At 40.3% G+C, this 22,123-nt stretch overlaps 1 protein-coding gene across 1 annotated transcript in view; it reads left to right on the forward strand.

Moving 5' to 3' along the window:
- Positions 1 to 438: 438 nt before the first annotated feature.
- The window catches only part of LOC306972861 (retinal-specific phospholipid-transporting ATPase ABCA4-like), a gene marked incomplete at its 5' end in the record, with an annotated part of 73,491 nt that continues 51,806 nt past the window's right edge, over positions 439 to 22,123 (forward strand). Inside the window, 11 exons of the mRNA XM_079569568.1 lie at positions 439 to 504; positions 938 to 1,031; positions 2,218 to 2,359; positions 3,591 to 3,730; positions 4,142 to 4,269; positions 4,419 to 4,616; positions 13,492 to 13,581; positions 18,525 to 18,762; positions 19,064 to 19,203; positions 20,526 to 20,642; positions 21,371 to 21,568. Of these exons, the coding sequence (XP_079425694.1) occupies positions 439 to 504; positions 938 to 1,031; positions 2,218 to 2,359; positions 3,591 to 3,730; positions 4,142 to 4,269; positions 4,419 to 4,616; positions 13,492 to 13,581; positions 18,525 to 18,762; positions 19,064 to 19,203; positions 20,526 to 20,642; positions 21,371 to 21,568 (1,551 nt within the window). The remainder of the gene's footprint in view (positions 505 to 937; positions 1,032 to 2,217; positions 2,360 to 3,590; positions 3,731 to 4,141; positions 4,270 to 4,418; positions 4,617 to 13,491; positions 13,582 to 18,524; positions 18,763 to 19,063; positions 19,204 to 20,525; positions 20,643 to 21,370; positions 21,569 to 22,123) is intronic.

Here is a 22,123-nt window from a genome sequence, read left to right on the forward strand (position 1 = left end):
TGAGTTTTGGATGACGATTCTGTTGCTATGCTGTTGCCATACAGTCACATAATCTGCACAAGCAGGCAGTAAAACTTGATGATAACTTTATTTCTTACATAAAATTGTTGGAGCACATCTGTCTGCCTTTTTAAATGCTGAAAAGGCCGACAACGACCAGGAAAATCTGACTGAAAAACATATAAGTGTCTCGATTCTTCTGTGGAGCTATGAACGGTGAATGAATAATTTTAAGGCACTCACACAAAGATTTTCAAGTGTGAGACAGATTTAAGCCATTCCTACTCTTTCCTTCTTTACTTCAGACTCAAAAGAAGTGCCATGAAGACATATAAAAGAGACAAAACATGGAGTTTCTTGGACAGTATATCTGTTATTAGCACTAATGTTTGTTTGCTGCAGTCTGATGACCCCGTGGAGGCGCGGCGCTGTGGAGCGATGAAGACCAGCTCTCAGGTCCGACTGCTCCTCTGGAAGAACTGGACTCTCCGCAAGCGACAGAAGGTAGAATCAAAACACACTGGCACACGCCCACGCAGAAACACTGGGTACGTTTGACTGTGCGTTTGATAATTAGATTTTTTTTTTAAATTTCAAACAGCTTGAGCGAAACCTTCATCATCAAAGGCGCGTTTATAATGTGCAGACCTGGCACTTCCCTTCCTTTCAAACAACAGAGAAACTATTAGACAGCTTCTGCAAGGCATTAAGAATCATTGAACAAAATTGTGCAACAATTAAGGCACGAAAAGTCATTTAAAAGCATTAAATTGGATTTGAACTTGCATTAGATGTGCCGTATACATTTGGCCAGTTATATAAACATTATGGTCTAATACGCTGAAGTTTTTGGATGAAATTGCACATTTGTTTTTGCTTAAGATTTGTCTGGTCCAAACTGCTTTTGAGTTTCAAAAATGTTTTAATTGGTGCCTAGATCCGGTTCTTTTTTGAGATCCTGTGGCCGGCGGTGCTGTTCATTGGTCTGGTGTGGCTGAGGAACGCCAATCCACTGTACCAGCAACATGAGTGTAAGAACAACTATTATGTATGGCTCTGTTTGTTTAACCTTTACACTGTGTCTAAGCATTTGTATCAATTTCATGAGCTTGCAGACTGGTTTTCTAGTATTTCTGTAAAAGTGACCCTGAAAAGTTTTCTTTTTTTCTTTTTATGCCCAAAATCACATGTTCAAAATACAATGTTTCATATAACTATTCCCAAAGTCCAATGATTTACAGCCAACTATAGATTCAAACCACCAACAGTAGAAATTCACTCACTGATCACAAACACTGGACACTCATTGAAATACTTTGAAATAAATAATTCCAATTTAAGTGTGTTATTGGGGACATAACACAAGTTTAGTTCTGTTTTAACATTTTCAACATTTTTCAATATCATACAGAAAATCAACGTGAGCAAAGTTACCATATTTGGTTCCTTGCCCTAAAGTGGTAACAAAACATACAACGTTTTATATATAAAATATACAAAAAGTGCTTTCAGGTCTCAGGGGATGCTGATATTCATGAGACGTTGTGTTTTGTGATATTGATGTTTGAATGATGACCCCTGTCATAGACAAGAGCTTTTGTAATGTGATTGTGCTTTACAGCAGTGGGCGGGGTCACTCACCTTCAATATTATTTGACACAAAAAAAAACATTGGCAACATAAAAACATAGTCCTTGGGTTTATTGATTCTTTTGCCAAGAAAATACTGTAAGTATGAATAAACTTTACAATAATAGGTGCAGCGGGCATGACCACATATGGACAATATGGTGCCTGCCTTTGTCATGCTGTTATTTCACTCATCAACTTACCATGGCCAGACTTGGGTCTTTTTCAGACTTTAGAGAAAACAGGGAGTTTAGAGCGGAACAGGTCTCTGCTGATTGGTCAAATGCCACAGTCGTGAGATCTGTGAAGCAGGGTGATCTCTTCTGATTGGCTGAGTGAGGACTACACGCTTCTTTACCTTACTGACTGTCACCTGCCCTATAAAGAGATAAACATTTAAATTTCCTGTGAAATCAAATTCTTCGAATGACGTGTCTCTGAGGCCCCCCAAAATTCCCCAGACCCCACTTTGGGAACCACTGGTCTCATCTAATACCAGTATGAGCCAAAACATATCGGTTTACATATTTGCACTTATGACAGTATTGTGTGTGATCCTCATTTTCCTCTCTCGTTCAAACGTCGCAGGTCACTTTCCGAACAAGGCCATGCCCTCGACCGGGATCCTGCCGTGGATCCAGGGAATCTTCTGTAACGCCAACAACCCGTGTTTCAGACACTCCACCAGAGGCGAGGGGCCGGGGGTCGTGTCCAACTACAACAACTCGCTGTGAGTGAAGCCGATCAAACAGGTCCAAGTGACGATCTGGGCACTTTACGGACACAACAAAACAGAACTGTGTGGTCTTTGATGGGGCGGGGCACTGTTCAAAGATTACAATGTATGTATAGCAACTACAGGGACAAAAAAAAAAAAAAAATCATTCTCTAATTTAAATAAAACAAAGAAAAGACAGAGAAAGAAAATGGAGCCAGAAACAATTTCCTGAAAATGATCAAATTCAATTTTGATGCCTGGTTCTGACATTGTTCTATTGAAAGTTACCAGCTAAACTACTGTTTAATTAATCTTTTATCAAATTTATAAACATCACAGGCCTGTTTAATGGTCCTAGATAATGAATGCAGCTGAATAAAAAGATTTCATTAACCAGATTTATTTTTGAAATGCTTGGCACTGTTAAGCCATTAGTAATTACATGGATAGTTGATGAAAATGTTTAATTAAAATCTAGCTAAATGTTCGTTTTATATCTTTATTTTGTGAAAGAATCTACAAGAGTCATGGCCAGTGACGTTTGTGTCATTGTCATCGCAGCAAATGCATTATCCTCATTGCAGTATAAAAAGTGTTTTACAATATTGTTCTTATTATACATTTAAATTTAAACATTGTTACCAGTGATTGAAGTGTTTTCCATGTTTCACGCGTCTGACTTTTTTTTTGTTTCTCGATATCTGCTGCTGTGGTTTGTAATAATGTTTACACAGGGGGGGATGTGACCCCTGTCTGTAAACTTTGACCCCTGGCTCGTTTGTATTACCCGCTGCTGTCTGGCTGTCACTTTGTTTTCGCATTTATAAAAAATGTGTCTGAGAGATACAATGCCGGTGCCGTCGGTGCGAGAAACGCAGACGTTTGTTGGGTCTCGGGGTCAGAAAGTGTTAAAATACTTACACAAAAAGATCTCTTTGTCATTTTATTCATATTAATCAATTACTACTTGATGTGGTTACTTACGAGCGAAAGCATTTTACCAATTTTTTTTTTTTCATTATCAGTTTGAATTTATACTGTATTTTTGACATCAAATACATAGCTATTTTGCTTCTTTACGATGCCTAAGTGAGTGGTTCTCAGACTTTCACGCCAAATCCCCCTCCAAAAAATCTTTTACCTAACTGTAATTGTGTAATGTCTTAATACATATCTCAATATCTTGGATATATAATAAGCATAAATGTTTAGTTTTGTAATTCTTGTTCTTGTGTGTCTCCAGATTGGCTCGTTTCTACTCAGATCTCCAGGAGCTCGTCCTCAAAGACACTCAGGTCCATCAGCTGCAAAAGATTTGGAGCGAAATGTCCGCTTTCTCCAACTTCATGGAAATACTTCGCCACAGTCCTTCTTCAGTATCTGGTCAGCACCATTGTCAACTGTGTTTGTGATTATAGTATACAAAGGGACATTTAACTAAGAAGCTGTAGTTTTTCAACTTGGTGTTTTGGAATAGAGTTCAGAATTGTGTCGTCAAAACCACTAAGATTTTGTCTTCCATAATGGCCAACTAATAGAGTGTTAAAATACTGAAGTTATCGAGTAATGGAGTTGTTCCACGCCTCCTTTCACAAGTTTTTTTCCTTCTTCTTTAACATTAGGGATGTAAATATAGCATTCTTAAGTTGGGGAACTGTAAGCCCAACCTGTGTATGTATGTTTACTTCTGGTAAATTCTTTCAATAGTGGGCGAAGCGGGTGGAGTTTGTCCATTCTAACCACAATGATACATTTCTCCTGTATTCACCGCCCTTTCTTGTGTCTTGTGTCCAGGCCGTGGTCTAAAAGTAGAAGACATTTTGAAAGATGATGAAGTCTTTACATCGTTCTTATTGAGAGACGCCCACCTCACTGAGTCTGTGGTCTTCCAGCTCGTCAATGCTCGGATACGGCTCGAGCAAGTAAGAAAACATCCATAGCTGGAATTACTACTATTGTAATTTAGCCAAGTGTTTGCATGACAATACCTAAATAAAACATCTATGCTATTTGATATTGAATAGCTATTTACATGAATCCTTCAGCCAGTGCCTTGTTTTCCTCTCCCCAGTTTGCGTATGGGATCCCGGACCTGCAGCTCAAAGACATCGCGTGCAGTCAGGCGCTGCTGGAGCGGTTCCTCATCTTCCCGAATCGACGGGGTTTGCACGGTGTGAGGAACGCCATGTGCGCCCTGAGCCAACAGAGTCTGCAGACCATAGAAGACGTGATGTACGCCAATCTGGACTTTTTCAAAATATTCAAACTGGTGAGTGGCCGTCACACATATCAAAGGGTGAATCATGCCACAATAACTACTGCTATTTGTCACTTTACAACTTGACTTACTAATACACTACAGCTACAACAGCTACTTTCCAACCTGAGCACACTTTAAAAATCCAGGCAGGTAGCTCAGAATGAGGGGAGGGACCAAATCTAGGAGCAATGGTGTTGTATATACATGCCTTTGAGTCATGTGATTTTTTTTTGTTATGGCAGCCGAAGTACAATTATGCAGTACTACAACATGTAACAATAGCTCCTCTCAGGATATAAAAGAAGGACAGCTGATTGACAGTGGCATTTTTACGAAGATAACACTAAAAACACGGCCCCATAGAGCGAACGTTTATGTGGAGAAACCAGTGAGTCAGTGTTTAAGATGATAACATGCTACCGGTTAGCATTTAGCTTCAACAGCTCAGCTCCGACCTCTCCAAGAGCAACATGTGACAGAGGTCAGAACTGAGCTGTTACTGTAGTACTTCCTCGGTGTTCATAGATGTGAGCCACACATGTGTTTATCGAGTTGAAGCCACAGACAGTTGCTAACCGGTAGCATGCTAACGTCTTGAGCAGCTTAAACACTGACTCAGGCTGAGACTCTGTTGACATGACAAACTGTAGAAATCACAGAGAAAGGTTTTCTGTTTCCTCTTTGATGTGTTAATTAAGTCTGAGGAGTGAAGCAGATCTTTAGTAAATCCTGCTGTAGCTCGACAGACAGAGCTGCAACGTCTGTGCTACATTTCCTGGTTACATCACATAAACGTGTTCTAACTGTTATCTTCTTGAGCGATGATTACGAGTACAAAAAAATGCCACTGTCAATCAGTTGTCTTTCATTTTCATCCTGAGAGGAGATATTGTTACATGTTTTAGTACTGCATAATGCTACTTCGGTAGTCAAAATGGCCACCGGAACTATGCGTGATGTCATCGGAAACACGTGTATACTGTAGCTTATTATCTTCCAGCAATTTCTTTCCCTCTTGTTGTGATAGTTGAATATGCAAATCTTACAATTAATACTTGCTCACAACAATCAATTCAAGTCAAGTCCCCTTTAGTTACAACATGCGAGCCAACAATTATCTCCACCTCCTCCAGTATACCTTAACCTTAACCTCTTAACCCTCACCTGGTCTGAGCACATTTTCTCCAGTTTGACTTTACCCAAATCTAAAAGTTTCTTAAAAAAAGGTGTCAAAATGGCGACAAAAACCGAGGATGAAAACGCGACAAAAAAGTGGCAAAAACGGGCCGTAAAGCATCAATAACACAGTGGAAAAGCGACAAAAAGTACAACAAAAGAATGATGAAAAAGCAACAAAAAGGCAACAGAAAAGCATCAAAAAACTTGACAAAAATGCTTCAAAAATGGGAGAAAATGCACTCAGTTAAGGCAGGGGGTAAGAACCTTGTGTGTATGTATGTTCAATATTTAAATGTATTTCAATTTCCTCCATCTGTCCTTGTCCTAGTTGCTGCTGCTTCTTTGTGTTCTTTCCGGCCATGATTTCCTGCATAATCTGAATGTTAGGACTCTTTGTTGGGTGATATGTCAATGAAACTTACAGAATAAAGCACCTTATATAAATCTTTCTAGATAGCCACAGTGCCGGCAGTATCACTTGTGAATGTTCTCTTCGAGTCGTTCAAAATGTCTCTCCACTTTGCAGACCCTTGTCTTTCACCTACTCTGATGCCGCTCGCAAGATTAAATTCAAGGCAAATCCCCTTTTTTTGGAAGTTATAGTTGTCACTGTAATATTTATTGGTCTGGTGTGTGTTTATTCACCAAAAAATGAGCTAGCTGTGAAGCCAGAGAGGTTTGCAAATATTTCATTCATGACAAAATGTGCCTTACAGTATCTCAGCAATGTTGAATGTTGACCTGTTATTAACAGTACGAAAGGTTTTCAAGTTACGCTATGAGTCATCTGGACTGAGTCGAATCGAAAATGTTTCAGTTCTCATTCAAGAAGCTTCCTCAGCTCTTCCGGTTGTTAACTTGGTCTTTATGTTCGTCCATTAGGAAGCAGTTAGTCAATTCAGATTATTTCAGAATCAGTGTCAGAATAGGTTTTTATTGCCATTGTCAGTGAAGGTACATTTACAAACTAGGTTTTTTTTGGCACAATTGTTCAACATGGAACATAAGCTAGTGTTAAAATAAATCTATAAGGGTATGCAAACAAATAGTATACAAGCTATACATGCGTTTCCAATGACATCACGCATAGTTCCGGTGGCCATTTTGAATGCCAAAGTAGCATTATGCAGTGCTACAACATGTAACAATATCTCTACTCAGGATGAAAATGAAGAACAACTGATTGATATTTTTATGTGATCGTAATCATTGCTCAAGAAGATAACAGTAAAAACACGTTTATCTGATATAACCAGCAAATGTGTAGCAGCTCTGTCTGTCGAGCTACAGCCGGATTTACTAAAGATCTGCTTCACTCCTCAGACTAAAGTAACACATCAAATAGGAAACAGAAAATCTTTCTGCTTTCCGATTTTTACAGTTTGTCATGTCAGAGTCTCAGTCTGAGTCAGTGTTTAAGCTGCTCAAGACGTTAGCATGTTACCGTTAGCAACTGTCAACCAATGGCTTCAACACGACAAATACGTGTGTGGCTCACATCTATGAACACTGAGGAAATACTACAATAACAGCTCTGACCTCTGTCACATGTTGTATCCAAGGCTAGATGTTTGGAGTGTGGTTCAGGGCTTTCTCTTGGAGAGGTCAGAATTGAAGCTAAATGCTAACTGGTAGCATGCTAACGTCTTGAGCAGCTTAAACACTGACTCACTGGTTTCTTCACATAAACGTGCGTCTCTGAGGCCGTGTTTCTACAGTTTTCTTCTTGAGCAAAGATTACGAGTAAATAAAAATGTCACTGTCAGTTGTCTTTCATTTCAGTCCTGAGTAGAGATATTGTTACATGTTGTAGTACAGCATAATTCTACTTCGGTGTTCAAAATGGCCGCCATAACAACAAAAGTCACATGACTGGAAAGCAAGTATAGTAAAATTAGCTCAACTATGAATGTACAAAATGTGGACAAAATATACACGTCCTAACAGACAAAGGCGTGAATGGGGATTAACAAATGTACAAAAAGCAGTCGGTGTTGTCTGAAGCGGGAAAATGCTGTTCATGTGGCTCCTGCCTGAAGAGAAAGAGTCAAACAAAGGCAAATCCCCGTTATTACAAGCTATTGTTGGTCATTATTTACTCCAGAATCTGTGCTGACCTCTTCATATGGCCATATTTTTTTAGCCTGGGTGAGTATCAGCTCCACACTTGTTTACCCTGTACTGGTGTCTACACTGGTCAGAAGTATGAGCTGTTGCTTTGGTATCAGCTCATGTCACTGTTGAGTAAACTCCACCTCGCAGTCATAAATCATATAAATTCAAACATGGGGATGATACGTGGAAGAGCGTGTGAACCCTAGAATCATGTCGGGGCCATGGTTAATTTTCCGTTTGAAGACTCTGGCGCTGCAGCTTTAAGCACTCTATATGTTGTCAATAGATTTCCCTGCTGGCCTCCTTTGCTCCAGTGTAATGCTGAGCCTGTCAGGTGACTAAGCATTATCCGTCTTGGCCTGTTTCTCTAATGGGCTTAACTCGGGCCCTCCCACTGCCTGTAAACTTCACTGTAAGGCCCCGCACGCTGAGGGCAGCTACGTGACTTTTTCGTGTCAAAGTTAGGGCAAGGGGAAAAGGCTGTTAGCACTACTACTGTTTTGGTTTGTGGCTGATAAGACGCCAAATGCCACTCACCGTACGAAGCCACCAACGCTTTAGCAAAACACGACTGTCTGAATCTGAAGTACAATTCATGGTTTACAGACAGTTTTACATTAGACTTAAGCTTTTGTTATGTATTTCAGTTTTTACATTAAAGTGCATTTGACAGGTTTTAATGTTTTTGAAAATATAATTTATTTAAATGAAGTGATAATTATGTTTTTCTGTGAAGCAGCAAATTTATGAAGACATGTTGGGAAAAAAATGTTATTGCACTTTTTAAGCTAATGACAGGAAGTGACATAGATAGAGGTAAAGCACTAATTTTCCATTGACATAACATGGTCGGCACGGCAACAGTATAAAATTGTTTGCCTCTGCCTATGTCACTTCCTGTCTGTATCCAATGAGGAAGTGAAACTATAAAGATTTTTTTTTTAAACGTCAAACTAAAGAAAACTGGGAATAAAATGTTTAAATCTTAAATATAATTGTGTCAACTACAATATAGCAAAAATGTGACTTTATGTCATAACTTTGGAATGAAAAGTGATTGAGACTTGCCATCTTTTGTATTGCCTAGGGCGCCAAATTGGCTGACAATAATCATTATCTTAATTAAATAATACTAGGCTTTTCCATATCCAAAGTGTGTCTAAAAGGAGTAAAAAATGAAAAATAAGGAATACCCTTTGGTTCAAAAAATTTCATGATGTTTAATCTTTATATGTGGTGTTTTTTATTTTGTTGTTTCTCATTATTTGTTATTTCTTTCTTGTATTTATTTATTTGGGGGAGGGGGGTTATATTGGGGATGCAAAAAGCCTAGGGCACCACATTGGCTACAGCAGTGGTTCCCAACGTGTTTTGTCTTTCGTACCCCTTTGGCCTTTCATTGGTCAACCGTGTACCCCCTACCTCAAGGGTGTAACAGTTTATTTAAAAAGTAATTGCTTAAAAGTGGTATTTGTAAGAAAAAGGACAATGTTGCACATTTTACTGAAAAATATAGCTTTTCCTATAAAAAAAATATGTTACATTTTCTCCTTTTTTCAACCTGAAATAGTTCCATGTACCCCCTGCTAGGACCTCGAGTACCCCCAGGGGTCCATGTACCCCTGGTTGGGAAACACTGGGCTACAGGACTGGCTCTGAGATATTTGGACACAAAGGCGAGGGTTGGATCGAGGCAGATTATTTCCCACAAAAGTAACCTTCTAGATTACAGTAGTTGCCGTCGCAGTTGTTAATACCCGACTTTGCTGACTGCTGTTTCAAAGCAGCAACACCCTCACTTCAGCTTACACAGTTTGCCCACCCGGCTCTGCGCTTCACAAACATGTTATAAAGCCGTACCTTATAAAGCTGTACTGTAATTTGTGCGCGCTCATTAAAGCAGGGATAGGCACTTTTACAGGCAAAGTTGGCACTCGATCTTTCGCTCTATTGTGGCTGGGAGAGAAACTGCACGCCTTCTCTTGGCTTCTGTTTTCCGCGGCTTATAAAATAGCATAAACACTTGTAAAGCATATTATGGTGTACGTTTCTTTACAAAGAAATGTGTCAAAGCATTTTCTGTGCACTGTAATTAGGCGCTTTCGCTCGGTGTTTTACTGGCAAACAAAGCAAAGCGTTCAGTTTTATGTCCACTTATTCTTTGAGGCAACGGCGACCGCAAGACATGGCTTTTTTTTTAGCTCTGGGATTTAAAAAATGGCAGAATGTGTGTTTGAATATGTCACCGATTAACCCCTTAACCCCCACCTGAACCGAACACATTTTCTCCAGTTTTGCTTTACCCAAATCTTAAAGTTTCTGGAAAAAAAGTGTCAAAAGAGCAACAAAAATGAGACGAAACAGCCCAAAAAAGAGCGACCGAAAAGAGACAAAAAAAAGTGATTACAGAAAAGAGATGAAAACAAGGATGAAAATGCAACAAAAGTGACGAAAACGTGACATAAACGTGACAAAAAAGGGATGTTAAAGTGACAAAAATGTGGGAAGAAAATGCAACAAAAGAGCAATAAAAATGTGGCAAAAACGTGACAAAAAAAGCGATGAAAAAGTGACAAAAATGTGGAACAAAAATGCAAAGAAGGGCGACAAAAAGTGATGAAAATGTGACAAAAGTGTGTAAACCCAACAAAAAAGCGATGGAAAAAACATGTCAAAAAGTTACAACAGCTTCAGGTTCAGCTTTACCTAAATCTAAAAGCTTCTTGACGGCAGCCTACAGCCTATAGAGTACAGAGTAACGCCTCATTTGAAAGCTAAGACTTACAAAACTTATAGTAACTTTTTTGTTGCATTGTCACCTTGTCTATGTCACATTTTTGAAGCGTTTTTGACATGTTTTTGTCTTTTTTTGTCTCTTTTGTGTCCTGTTTTCATCACTTTTTTATTGTGTTATTGTTGCTTTTCCGGCACGTTTTTGTCGCTCTTTTGCCACTTTTTTGTTGCGTTTTCATCCTTGTTTTCGTCGCTATTTTGACGGGTTTTTGTTGCATTTTTGCTCCACATTTTTTGTCACTTTTTCATCGCTTTGTTCATGTTTTCATCACTTTTTGGTCTTTTTTCTGATGCTGTTTTGTTGGCTTTTTGTTGCGTTTTCGTCCCACATTTTTGTCACTTTTTCATCGTTTTTTAGTCACATTTTTGTCAGGTTCTTGTTGCCTTTTTGTCATGTTTTTGTCGCTCTTTTGTTGCATTTTCATCCTTGTTTTCATCTCTTTTATGTCTCTTTTCTGTTCCTTTTTTTTAGGCTTTTCTGTGGCTTTTTGGGTAAAGCCAAACTGGACAAAATGCTCTCGGTTCCGGTGGGGGTTAAGAGGTTACGTCACTGTATCTAGTATTGGTGATGAATATATTTGGTGTATCCTTTTTCTCATTATGCACAGCCGCAAAACTCTTCTCACTATGACAGATATTTACGCTAGATTCTCGGAAAGTTGCTGAAGTGTCTTGCTCATGGACACACCGGCAGTATTCTTTTGCAAGGCGAGGTATGAACATTTAATTGGCGGTCAAACGCTTGCCCCACTGCACCACTGTCGTAATCTCGTCAGCACATATTAGTAATTCTATACATTCTTCAGATTAGGTCCATTAGCAAACTGACCTCCCTCTCCTCTCCCATTCTCCCTTCCTACTTCCTATTCCCTCGCTCCCTGCCTCCTAAGCGCTCGCTCCCTTTTCCTTTCGCTGACTAAAAAGCCGGGAGTGTGGAATGTGAGAGGAAGGATATCTCTTGTGCGTGTTTGTCTTGGCGTTCGGTCGGGCTTCCTCCAGCCCCGTGCACTCTGAACCGGCCGGGCATTTTCGACGCCCGCTGCCAAAACGTTAGCGCGAGATAAAGTAACATGGGGAGGTTTACTCAGATAATAATAACAAAGGTAGTTGCTGCGCGGATTGGGTTTCAGAAAGCGGTTCGACCTGGCCTAGTTTTGAGGACAAAAAGGGGAAGCCATTTTGTTGTACTGACGACTGAGATGGGGAGGAATGACACTTTCCTTTCTTTCTACCAACGTCATTCTCACTTTTAATTCTTTATCAAACTAAATACTGGAGCTTTGACTTTGAATTGAGATCCGTGACTCAAGAAGACTTGAAATCTCTCCTCAAAAATATATAGTCCAATCGATGGCCTTATTGAGACGGTCAAACGACGGTCCAGCAGGCGATAAAGCAATATGGAATCCAACGCATAACTTGTATTGGACTTGCTTGACTTGTTCCTCAAAATAACCCCATTACTAGAGCTGGGCACCAATAAACAATACTAGTATGGTATAGGGAAAAAAAAGTTTAGATACTACTGGTATCAAAAGTATCGAAAGCGTACTGTATCTTTAGATCCAAGTTTTGATGCTGTTGGTCCAGGATTAATGAAAGTAACTTGGTTGTTTCAGCTCAAATAAATGATTTTTGTAATAAGAAAAGAAAGTTTCCCCTGCTTTTCAAATGTTTCCAAAAAAATGTCCCAATTTTGTTCTCGTTTCCCATTATATCCAAATTTTTTGCTCATTTTTAATTACTAGTATTTTCCTTATTGCCCCCGTTTTCCCAATATATTCCCCATTTTTTTTCCAATTTTGTATTTTTTTTCTCTTTTTTTTGACACTATTTCTCCCAATTTATTCCTCATTTTTTTCCAATTTTCTTTTTTAGTCATTTTTTTCTCTATTTTTGACACTATTTCTCCCAATTCCCCACTTTTTTTTTCCGATTTCTTTTTCTTACGTAATTTTTTCCTCTTTTATTTGACACTATTCCTTCCAATTTCCCCACTTTTTTTTCAATTTCTTTTTCTTACAGAATTTTTTCCTCTTTTTTGACACTATTGCTCCCAATCTATTCCCCTTTTTTTTTTTAACCAATTTTCTTTTTTTTTTATGTCATTTTTTCCTCTTTTTTGACACTATTTCTCCCAATTTCCCCCAAATTATTCCCAATTATTTTCACACATAGTTCGACATTGGAGATTAACCCAGTATTGTAAATTTGCAGATCTTCGACACATTATTGTTCTGCTTTCTGGTTCTAGATGACAAATGTTTTAGTATAGGTATCGGTATTGAAAACCAAATATCGTTTGATTATCGGAAAAAATGTAACCCAGCCCTACCCATTACACACATGTTTACTAGAGCTTACTTAGTATCTTCTGCTTTTCAGTGCAAAGTTACAATATGCGACCTAACGATTGTCCCTCCCTCCAATATACCTTAACCTTAATCCATGAACTTTGTATGTAATTGTACGTATGCATATAATGTCTAAGTGCATTTCTCGTAGCTCCATCTGTCCTTGTTCTGCTGCTTCTTTGTGTTCTTTGCGCCCATACGTTTTCCTGGTATGGATTCAAAGCCCTGCATAATCTGCGTATGAGGCCTCTTTGTTGGGTGATCCATGAATAAAGCGTATAGAATAAAACACCTTATATAAATCTGTCTAAATAGCCACAGTGCAGGCAGTATCGCCGCTTATTGATGGTTCTCTTCTCGCCGTCAGCTCTCCAGGGATGTTCAAATTGTCTCCCCTCTCTCTCCACTTTGCTGACCCATGTCTTTGACCTTTCCTCCCTCAGATGCCGCAGGTGATGGACAGCAACACCCAGGGCATCGACCTCCACTACTGGGGCCGCGTCCTCAAAGCCTCGTCAGACAATTTCAGAGCGGTGAGAGCCTCATTTCTCTTACTGTCTCTCTCTCTCTCTACTCTCCCGGTCTCAGAGCTGCAGGATCACGGTATTAGTATTTTTAGCAGGAGGGCAGGAAACTCGGCTTTTCCGCTGCTCCCAGTTTGAGAATGGCTCACAGAGGAGACATCCCAACAATGTACTGTATGCAGGAGCAGCCAGCGCATAACTGACGTACTCGGAGGAGAGTGAATGTCATACAAGAGATTCATTATGTTTTCAACCTTCACTAATATAATGCTTTCCGAGCAGTTTAGTGTCCACACCCAAAGAAATTTCCATGGCATGTGGTATATTGATGGGTTGCTTGCTCAAAAAATGACCAGTCCAGAAAATATTAAAGGAGCTAGATGCAAGTTGGCCATTTCATACTCACTACTGCCACCTCAGGTCATACGTTGTTACTTCGGGTCCGAATTGCCGTCATGCATGAGCTTAATATAGAAGGTGCAGTTACACGTATGACCTGAGGTGGCAGCAGTGAGTATAAAATGGCCAACTTGCATCTAGTCTCTTTAACTATAAGTAAGTAAGTAAGTAAGTAAGTGCTTTGTTTGTCATTATACAACCTTCCAACGAAATTGTGTTCAGTCCTGAGCCGCTGCGACTCAGCGCGACACCACCATGGGCCAACTTGACCAGCATGTTTTTGGAGGTCGTAGAAACCGGAGCACTGTCTTTAGTGCTTCTCTGAAATGGTGCACCGCCTCCTGGGTTTGTCTCTGTTTCAGAGCGTAGTGTCCTGCACTGGTCAGCTCCATCTCCTCCTTCTTCTTCCGCCTGTGCAGCTCCATCCGCACAGTTTTTCACCATCTTCTGGCAGCGTAGCAGTTCATCTGTTTTACTCTCCAGTGAACGTCCATTAGCCAGGACGATAGAAGTCTTGTGGCTTAGCTGTGAGTCTTGCCCGGATACCTCCTCACTAGTCCCTTGTTTATCTTCAGTGTTTATTTTCTTGTGACGTCTCCACTGTGCTGCAGGTGTGGGGGGGCTCTCGGTGCTGCTTCAGTGTTTCAGAAGAAGAAATTTGTAGGCCTTAATGTCTTTAGCTCATAAGCTAGCTGTTTGTTTACTTTTACTTTTAAATAGCTGCTTTCTTCAGGACCATTATGGACTCTGTGCAGTAAAAAAAAAGAAAAAAAAAATCTGCCAAACCCCACAAAAACATGGCAAAGACGCACAAAAGCATCCAGCAAAACAATGTGGAACACAAAAACCACAAATGCAGTTCACAGAAAAAGGCAACAACAAAAAAACTGCATATACCGTTTGCTTGAGGGTTAGTTTGCCTGTCATCTCAAAGACTTGGACCATTATAATGTTCTAGATTTTTCCTCAATCGATTGGACACTGCACCAACTGAACTCATTTCTCTGCAGATTGACAACCTCTCTTCTATAATTCAATTGCATCGACCTTATCTTATCACCACCGAGCATGGAGCGAATGAATGCCGACTTTGTGAAGAGATTGCAGTGTTTAGTGTGTGCTATGCATCAGGAGCAGTGTCTTGTACAGGTTCTCAGGCTTGGCTTTATTGATGGCAGTGACACATTTCCTCCCTATTGGGCTCCCATCTATCTATAGGAACTGCCACTCCGTTATTGTGGAGGTGGCGGTCTGCGCAATGTAAGGGAATTCTTTCATAGAAGGTCAAAAGTGTGTCAAAGGCCAGAGTTGTGATTCTCCGCACGTTCGAACTCTTCCCCCGGGGGCAGTCTCCGTCCTCACTCCTTTTAAATTGGAGCATTCCTCCGACCTGACGCATCCCTGGGTGGGACGGCGCAGACGGGACGGCCCAGGAAGCCCTCTCGCTGACCGCTGCCCCTGCCTTCTGAAACTCAAACCTGTGAGAAACAACAAATACAGAAGAATGAGGAGGAAGAGGGAGTGAAAGCAACAATGCCCCCCGGCTGATGCGCGGAGAGGGGCGGAGGCTGGAAAGCACTGAGTCATTCTAAACATTACGCAACGTCAATTGTGGCATTTCTAACAAGGAGTAAACTAGGTGATACAATGTCTCTCAATTCGCTCGCAATTCTACAGCAGCTACTACCCATTGCTCCCTTTATCACAAACTACACTGCTACTTTGACTAGTGTGTAATATATTACTAATACTACTGATATGTAGCTGAACCCTGGCACAGTTAACTCTTGTTTCACAGCAAGAAGGTTTTGGGTTCTGCGTGTCTGCGTAGGATTCTCTTGAGTGCTCTGGTTTCCCCTGTGCCTAAAACATGTACAATAGATACAGAAGGCATCTCGTCATAGAAGGGGGAAAATAGAATCTTTTGGGAAGCACAATTTTTCACTCTTTTTAGCCATTTTCTGGTGGAATATGAACTTATTTATCACATATAAATAAAGTAAAGTCTAAATCGGGTCCATATGGATAATTTCTCACAGCAGATTGTTCTGTAGAAGTGAAAAAACGGCAGTCATAGCAAGGGCTAGCCAGCGTTAGCATTAGCACCGTGCTAACTTGTAGCATCATGTTAGCATTTTCCGTTTTTTTTATGTATTTATGGGCTATTGAACCACTTTGCTCCTCTCCATTTCTTTGTATCTTTATTTAGTATGAACTATATTCAGAATTCAGAATTTGTTAAAGTGTTTTTTGAATAATTAGAGAAAGTTTAGATTTTTCTCAAAATTGTTTTCCCCCTTAACTGTTTTCAAACATGACCATATATATTTTTCTTGGACATTTTGAGGACCCCCATGAAAACGAGATGATTCATCTCTTGGGGCTGATCCTCTAATAAAATGTTCATAAATAAATAAATGAAAAAATACATATATGGACGACTCCAGAGATGCCGTCTGTATCTATAGGGTATTTTCTGGGGCCAGGACTCCAGGTTTGCTTGTTGTCAGTGGCCAAGCCGGCTCAAAATATCGGGAAAAACCATAGTCTTTTACCAGTATAGTCTGAATTCAATTCTACTTTTTTGACCAAAAAATACCGACCCAGTTTCACAGGAGGTGATTTGGGGAAATGCTTTTGGATGCTGTTGCTATTCTTGTCGTATCAATAGGAGGATATTTCGCCCGCCCCCGTCGGTCCTCATCATGTGAAGTCCAAGGCGTCGGCCCGAAACCTTTGCTTATCTTTCCAACTATTGTTTTGCACTAGTTGTTTATACTTAAACTCTCGTTATGAATTATATGCTCATACAAATGTGTTTATTGCTCATCGGTGAAAGTTCAAATATCTCAAAGGTCCTATTTTATCATGTATACAGAATTCATTTTTCAAATAGTTTTATATGTATATGGGGTATCGCTTTAGATAAAGGTCTGCTCATTATTAATAAGCATTAGTAATCATTTTGGGGTCAGGGTAAGGGTTAAGGTCAGTGCTAGGTTAAAGGAACAGGTTTTTCCATGAGATATGTTCTTACCTGAGCTTAGACGAGTTGATGCCTACCTACCTGGTCTTTGTGCGTGCCCTCAGTCACGCAAAACAACCAAGGATGTTGTTAGAATTTGGCCTCTCCCAGCATTTTCCCATTGCTCCAAACGGGAGTGAAGTTGGAAGCTACCACGCTCTTCCACGGGCACAAAGACCAGACAGGTATAAACTCATCTAAGCTCAGGTAAGAACATATCTCAGTATGGAAAAACGGTGGCCTGTTCCTTTAAGGGTTGGCTATGAATAGGCTTATTATTCATGGCCTATTATGAACAGATAAAAGTATAATAAGCAGTGTGTTAAAACTTTACAAGCATATTATTAATGCTTATTAACACCTTATTAATACTTAACGAGCACACCTTAAAGGGAGTATATGGAGTATAAAAATGGTAAAATTAAGTATTTTCCTCCCCGTATGTTCCAGCAATGTCCTAATGTGTAGAATGAGCTCAGACATTTTCACCACAACTGCCTCTAAAATCCTGCACTGTCACTCAAAAAGGTGTTAATTTAATATAGAATCTGCAGTTACACGTATGACCTGAGGTGGTAGTAGTGAGTATAGAATGGCCAACTTGCATCTAGCCCCTTTAATATAAAGCATTACCGTATGTTGTTCAAGTAATTCAGCCCTGATTTTGTCACATAAAAAGCATCTGAAGTTCACAGAGTTGAATCAGTTTAAACAGAGATCTGCCAGCTATCAGAAATGATTAATAGTGAAGTGAGTCCGGGCTCTAGAGGGGACCCTATTGTACATGTTTTAGTGATAGTTGAAACCAGATCACTGCCTAAATGTGTTGATCTCTTGAGAATAACAACTATAGCATGGTCAAAAGTTCCAAAAAAGTCCAATAACATTAATAACACAATGAATAGATGTTTCCTTTATCCTCGTCTGAAGGTTGTGTGACGGTGGAAGGCTGTTCATCGTTGAGAAAGTATAGCTTTTATCACTGTATAGTGTTACACCGAGGCCATGCATTAATAAGAAAAGCAACAATGTTGTCACGATTCAAGGCCCAGAGCACAATCTACTCATTGCCACTCAATAATGAACTCATTTCCCCTGCATGCCTATAAACATCAGTCTACGCACAAAGCAGCTACAAAGGACGGCTTACTGTACATGTTATTTTCTACAAGGCAATCTCTTTATCTTGCATGTTCCATTTTATAAGAAAGATCAAAGCAATGGTATGTACTTACTGGAATTAGAATAAGTGATTTTATATGAACTGTAAGTTGACGAATGCTTTTATAGACGTCAATCTCCATTTGATAATATTATGCTAAACCAAGAGCTTTATTACTGGGAGACTACCGCTTGGGATTCCACTTTTCCATGTTCACACTGCTTTCGTTTCATTGAGAAAGACAGCTACAATGATAAGCTACGCCTGTTTGGATTTATTTCTACACAAACTGCCCAAATACATAACTCTAAGATGAAGATTAAGTTGTTGGTCAAGGCTTGATCATATCCTTCCTCTCTCCTCCAGCTGCTTGCGCGGGACAGTTCCCAGGATCTGCTTCGGTCCCTGGTCCCCCTGTTCCAGGCGGGGGGCCCCTCCTCGTTCTCCCAGCTCGTGTCCAGCGTGTCGGGGCTGTTCTGTGGGTATCCGGAGGGCGGGGGCTCCAGGGTGCTCTCCTTCAACTGGTACGAAGACAACAACTACAAAGTGTTCCTGGGAGTGAACGGGACCAAGAGCCGCAGCTACGTCTATGACAACTCTGCGAGTGAGTCGAAAACACGTGCTCAAAGTCAAATCCAGATCTACTTTAATCGGATAGCTCATGTTTTACTTGAAAAGAATGTGCTGCACAGAGAAATAAAGTAATAGCATAAAATCATGTACAAATTGAACAAGAGGGGCCCCAGAATCGACCCCTGGGGAACCCCACAGGTCAATGCCATTTGGCCTGAGACACAATAACAATGTATGTTCTTAAACTACGGTGGTTATGGTTTATAACTCAGCCTTTTTCGATACTGTCAGATGAAGCTTTTTTGTAAATGCTGTCATTTCTCCCTCCGCAGCCCCGTTCTGTAACGCCCTGATGGAGTCTTTGGAGTCCAACCCAGTCACTAAGATCGTATGGAGCTCCGTGAAGCCGCTGCTGATGGGGAAGATCCTGTACACGCCAGACTCGCCCGCAGTGCACCGCATACTCAAGAGTGTAAGGGAGAACACAGGCCTAACTCTATTACGCTGTATTAAGATGATGTCATTAAGTCAATGTAGTAAAGCGTATCCTGGCTGCAAAGCTTTTTTGAGCTTATGTTATGTTATATGACCTCCCACATCAAGCTCATATATAGAATTTAACTTAATTCACACGTTAGAGTAACCACGTCTAAGTGCTCCGATTTATATTATATATAAATTATATTATAACTGGCCCATAATTCGTCACCAGATCCACTCGGAGCATGTGTTCATTATGATGTCATGGATTTTCCAGCATGCTGTTTCATCCCCACTGCTGCCTGTAGAGGGAGCTCCGGGCCATTTTAAAATCTTGAGCTGCCTCATCTTTCAGTCATTACAATAGTTTATTCAGTTCAAATCAGTGTATGGGAGTCATTATTTTTGTTTATTTACATTTGGATTTTCTCTTCTTCGCACCAACCTTAAGCAATTGATGTGCCAACTCTTTCTCCTAAAATTATAAAATGTAAAATATCCAAAACCTCACTTTAATCAGGCCAAATAGGAAATGTGCAATAGAGACTTTTTTTAAGTATTGGGCCGAGGGTAAGGTGCAATAGTTACTGCACTTATCCCCACTGCCTATGGGGATAATGCAATCTTCTTTCCTTGCTTTGTAGTTGATGTGCAACAGTGTGTTCTCTGTGATGTGCAGCTCTTGGCTTGTTTAATGCTGATTTAATGTAAATTTTGAGGATGTGAGAAATGTAAGTTCTGGCTCTGATGTTCTTAAAGGAACAGGCCACCGTTTTTCCATTCTGAGATATATTCTTACCTGAGCTTAGATGAGTTCTGTATCTGTCTAGTCTTTGTGCGTGCCCGTAGAAGAGCTTGGTCGCTATATTCCTATAGTTCCCGTTTGGAGCTACATGCTAACATCTTTGGTCGTTGTGCGTGACTGAGCACACGCACAAAGACCAGACAGTTACGCATCAACTCATCTAATCTCAGGCAAGAACATGTCTCAGTATAGAAAAACAGTGGCCTGTTCCTTTAAGCCTCAATTATGGTGAACATTCGTGCAATGAGACAGATTTTATACTTTACACAGTAGTCCCCAAAGTGGGGGAACACATCATTCACTTAAATTAACTTTAAGTGTACTTGTTGATCATAAAAGGTATTTAACATATAGTCATCATTGTTTGCCAATTGTAAGGTACCTGTACATTTATGTGCAGTGAATGAATGAATGAATGAAAGGGCTTGCATTTACACACTGCACTACACCCACATGAGTTGTACCTTAACTTAACTTTAGCTTAACTTTTTTCTGTGTTTTCCCCACAGGCCAACACCACGTTCGAGGAGCTGGAGCGGCTGATGGTGATGTTTAAATCGTGGGAGGAGCTGGGACCTCAGATCTGGACTTTCCTCCACAGCAGCGTCCAGATGAACATGATCCGGGTACAGTCCGCTCCCTGTTTCCTACATATATTCTTCCTATACACAAGCACGGAGCGCATGATTTAAAGCACTGGCACGGCTTTAGACACGTACACATGGCTGTCAGGCTCGATAGCAGCAGGGTTACATAACGCCAGGGTATGGGCTCTATAGATACGGTTCAGCTGGAGGTTGAAGGCACTTTGATATACGCTTTGGACTGAATTTATCAAAGTTGTGTAGGAAAACTCAGATAAGCGTGAGTTACTGTAGCTTCTCAATCCTCTCATATCAGTCGGGTCATTCTTCTTTGACCTTCTGCATCAAAGGAGATTGGATGCCAGTCTTTTGAATATCTTTTAAATGCTCTTTTATTACCTCTCCTGCCGTTAAATTCAGTAAATCCGTTTGCAATTTGCATTTCAGACCTTGAAACATTAGCTGTAATCAGCAGTTATGCCCTGATGGAAGAATAATTTTCAAAATCTAATACAGATAAAATTGTGATCATTATGACCAGCTCTTATTTTAATTAAAATCACAAGAATGTGGATTCCATTAACAAGTGAGGCTTTTCAATGTTGCGTTAGCAGGTTTTAGTTTTTATTCAAGCTTTTTAGTTTTAGTCTCATTAATTAAAATACGACAAAACAACGTTGTACCTGGCAACACAGAAATGTTCAATTATAAGTCCAATAAATCAAACCAACTGCTGCTCAACTGTGTGACGGTGTCTTATTTTTGTCCAGGACACCCTCAGAAACCCCACAGTCTCTCACTTCATGGATGGCAGTTTGGAGGGGACGAGCTTCAAGACCAAAGACATCCTGAACTTTCTGCACAGCGGCCCGGACACGGACAGAGATCCCGGGATGGAAAACTTCGACTGGAGAAACATCTTCAACCTGACGGATCAGGCCATTCGCACCATCAACCAGTACGGAGAGGTGAGGGGCACAAAAGGACCAAGCGGTAATGATTCGAAATGACAACTGAATGAAAGGAATATGGGCCCGATCTTCCGTCTGGCGCAACAACAGCATTGTTCAAGACGAAGTTGGTATCTTGCAGTTCAAACAACAGTGCACCAGTGGCTTAAAGGGATACTTCAGGATTTTTGACATAGGGCCTCACTTCCTAGATATCCAGAGTGTTGTTGATTTCTGGAGATCTTTTTTTTTTCAATTCATCCAGTCCTTATATTTGAAGAGTTTAGTGATGCTAGGCTAATACTAGGCTAGCGCATGTCTATGGTAACTAGTAGCCTGCATTAAAACAGTCTGACCCAAGCACAGTGCACCTGAGGCACTTATAACACCAGACTACCGATATAAATGTCTATGTTGACTGAATAATATTTGAAATATAACCATTTTGCATTCAAAAGAACTTCCTGGTTGTAAGCTACGCAGCGGCGGAGTGATCTGCTAGGTTACCGGATCTACAGAAGTTTGTTTACCCGTGGCCGGCTTTACTACATGTGGAATTCACAAAGGAGCTTT

Source organism: Gobius niger (assembly GCF_951799975.1).
Source record: "Gobius niger genome assembly, chromosome: 13".
NCBI lineage: Eukaryota > Metazoa > Chordata > Actinopteri > Gobiiformes > Gobiidae > Gobius > Gobius niger.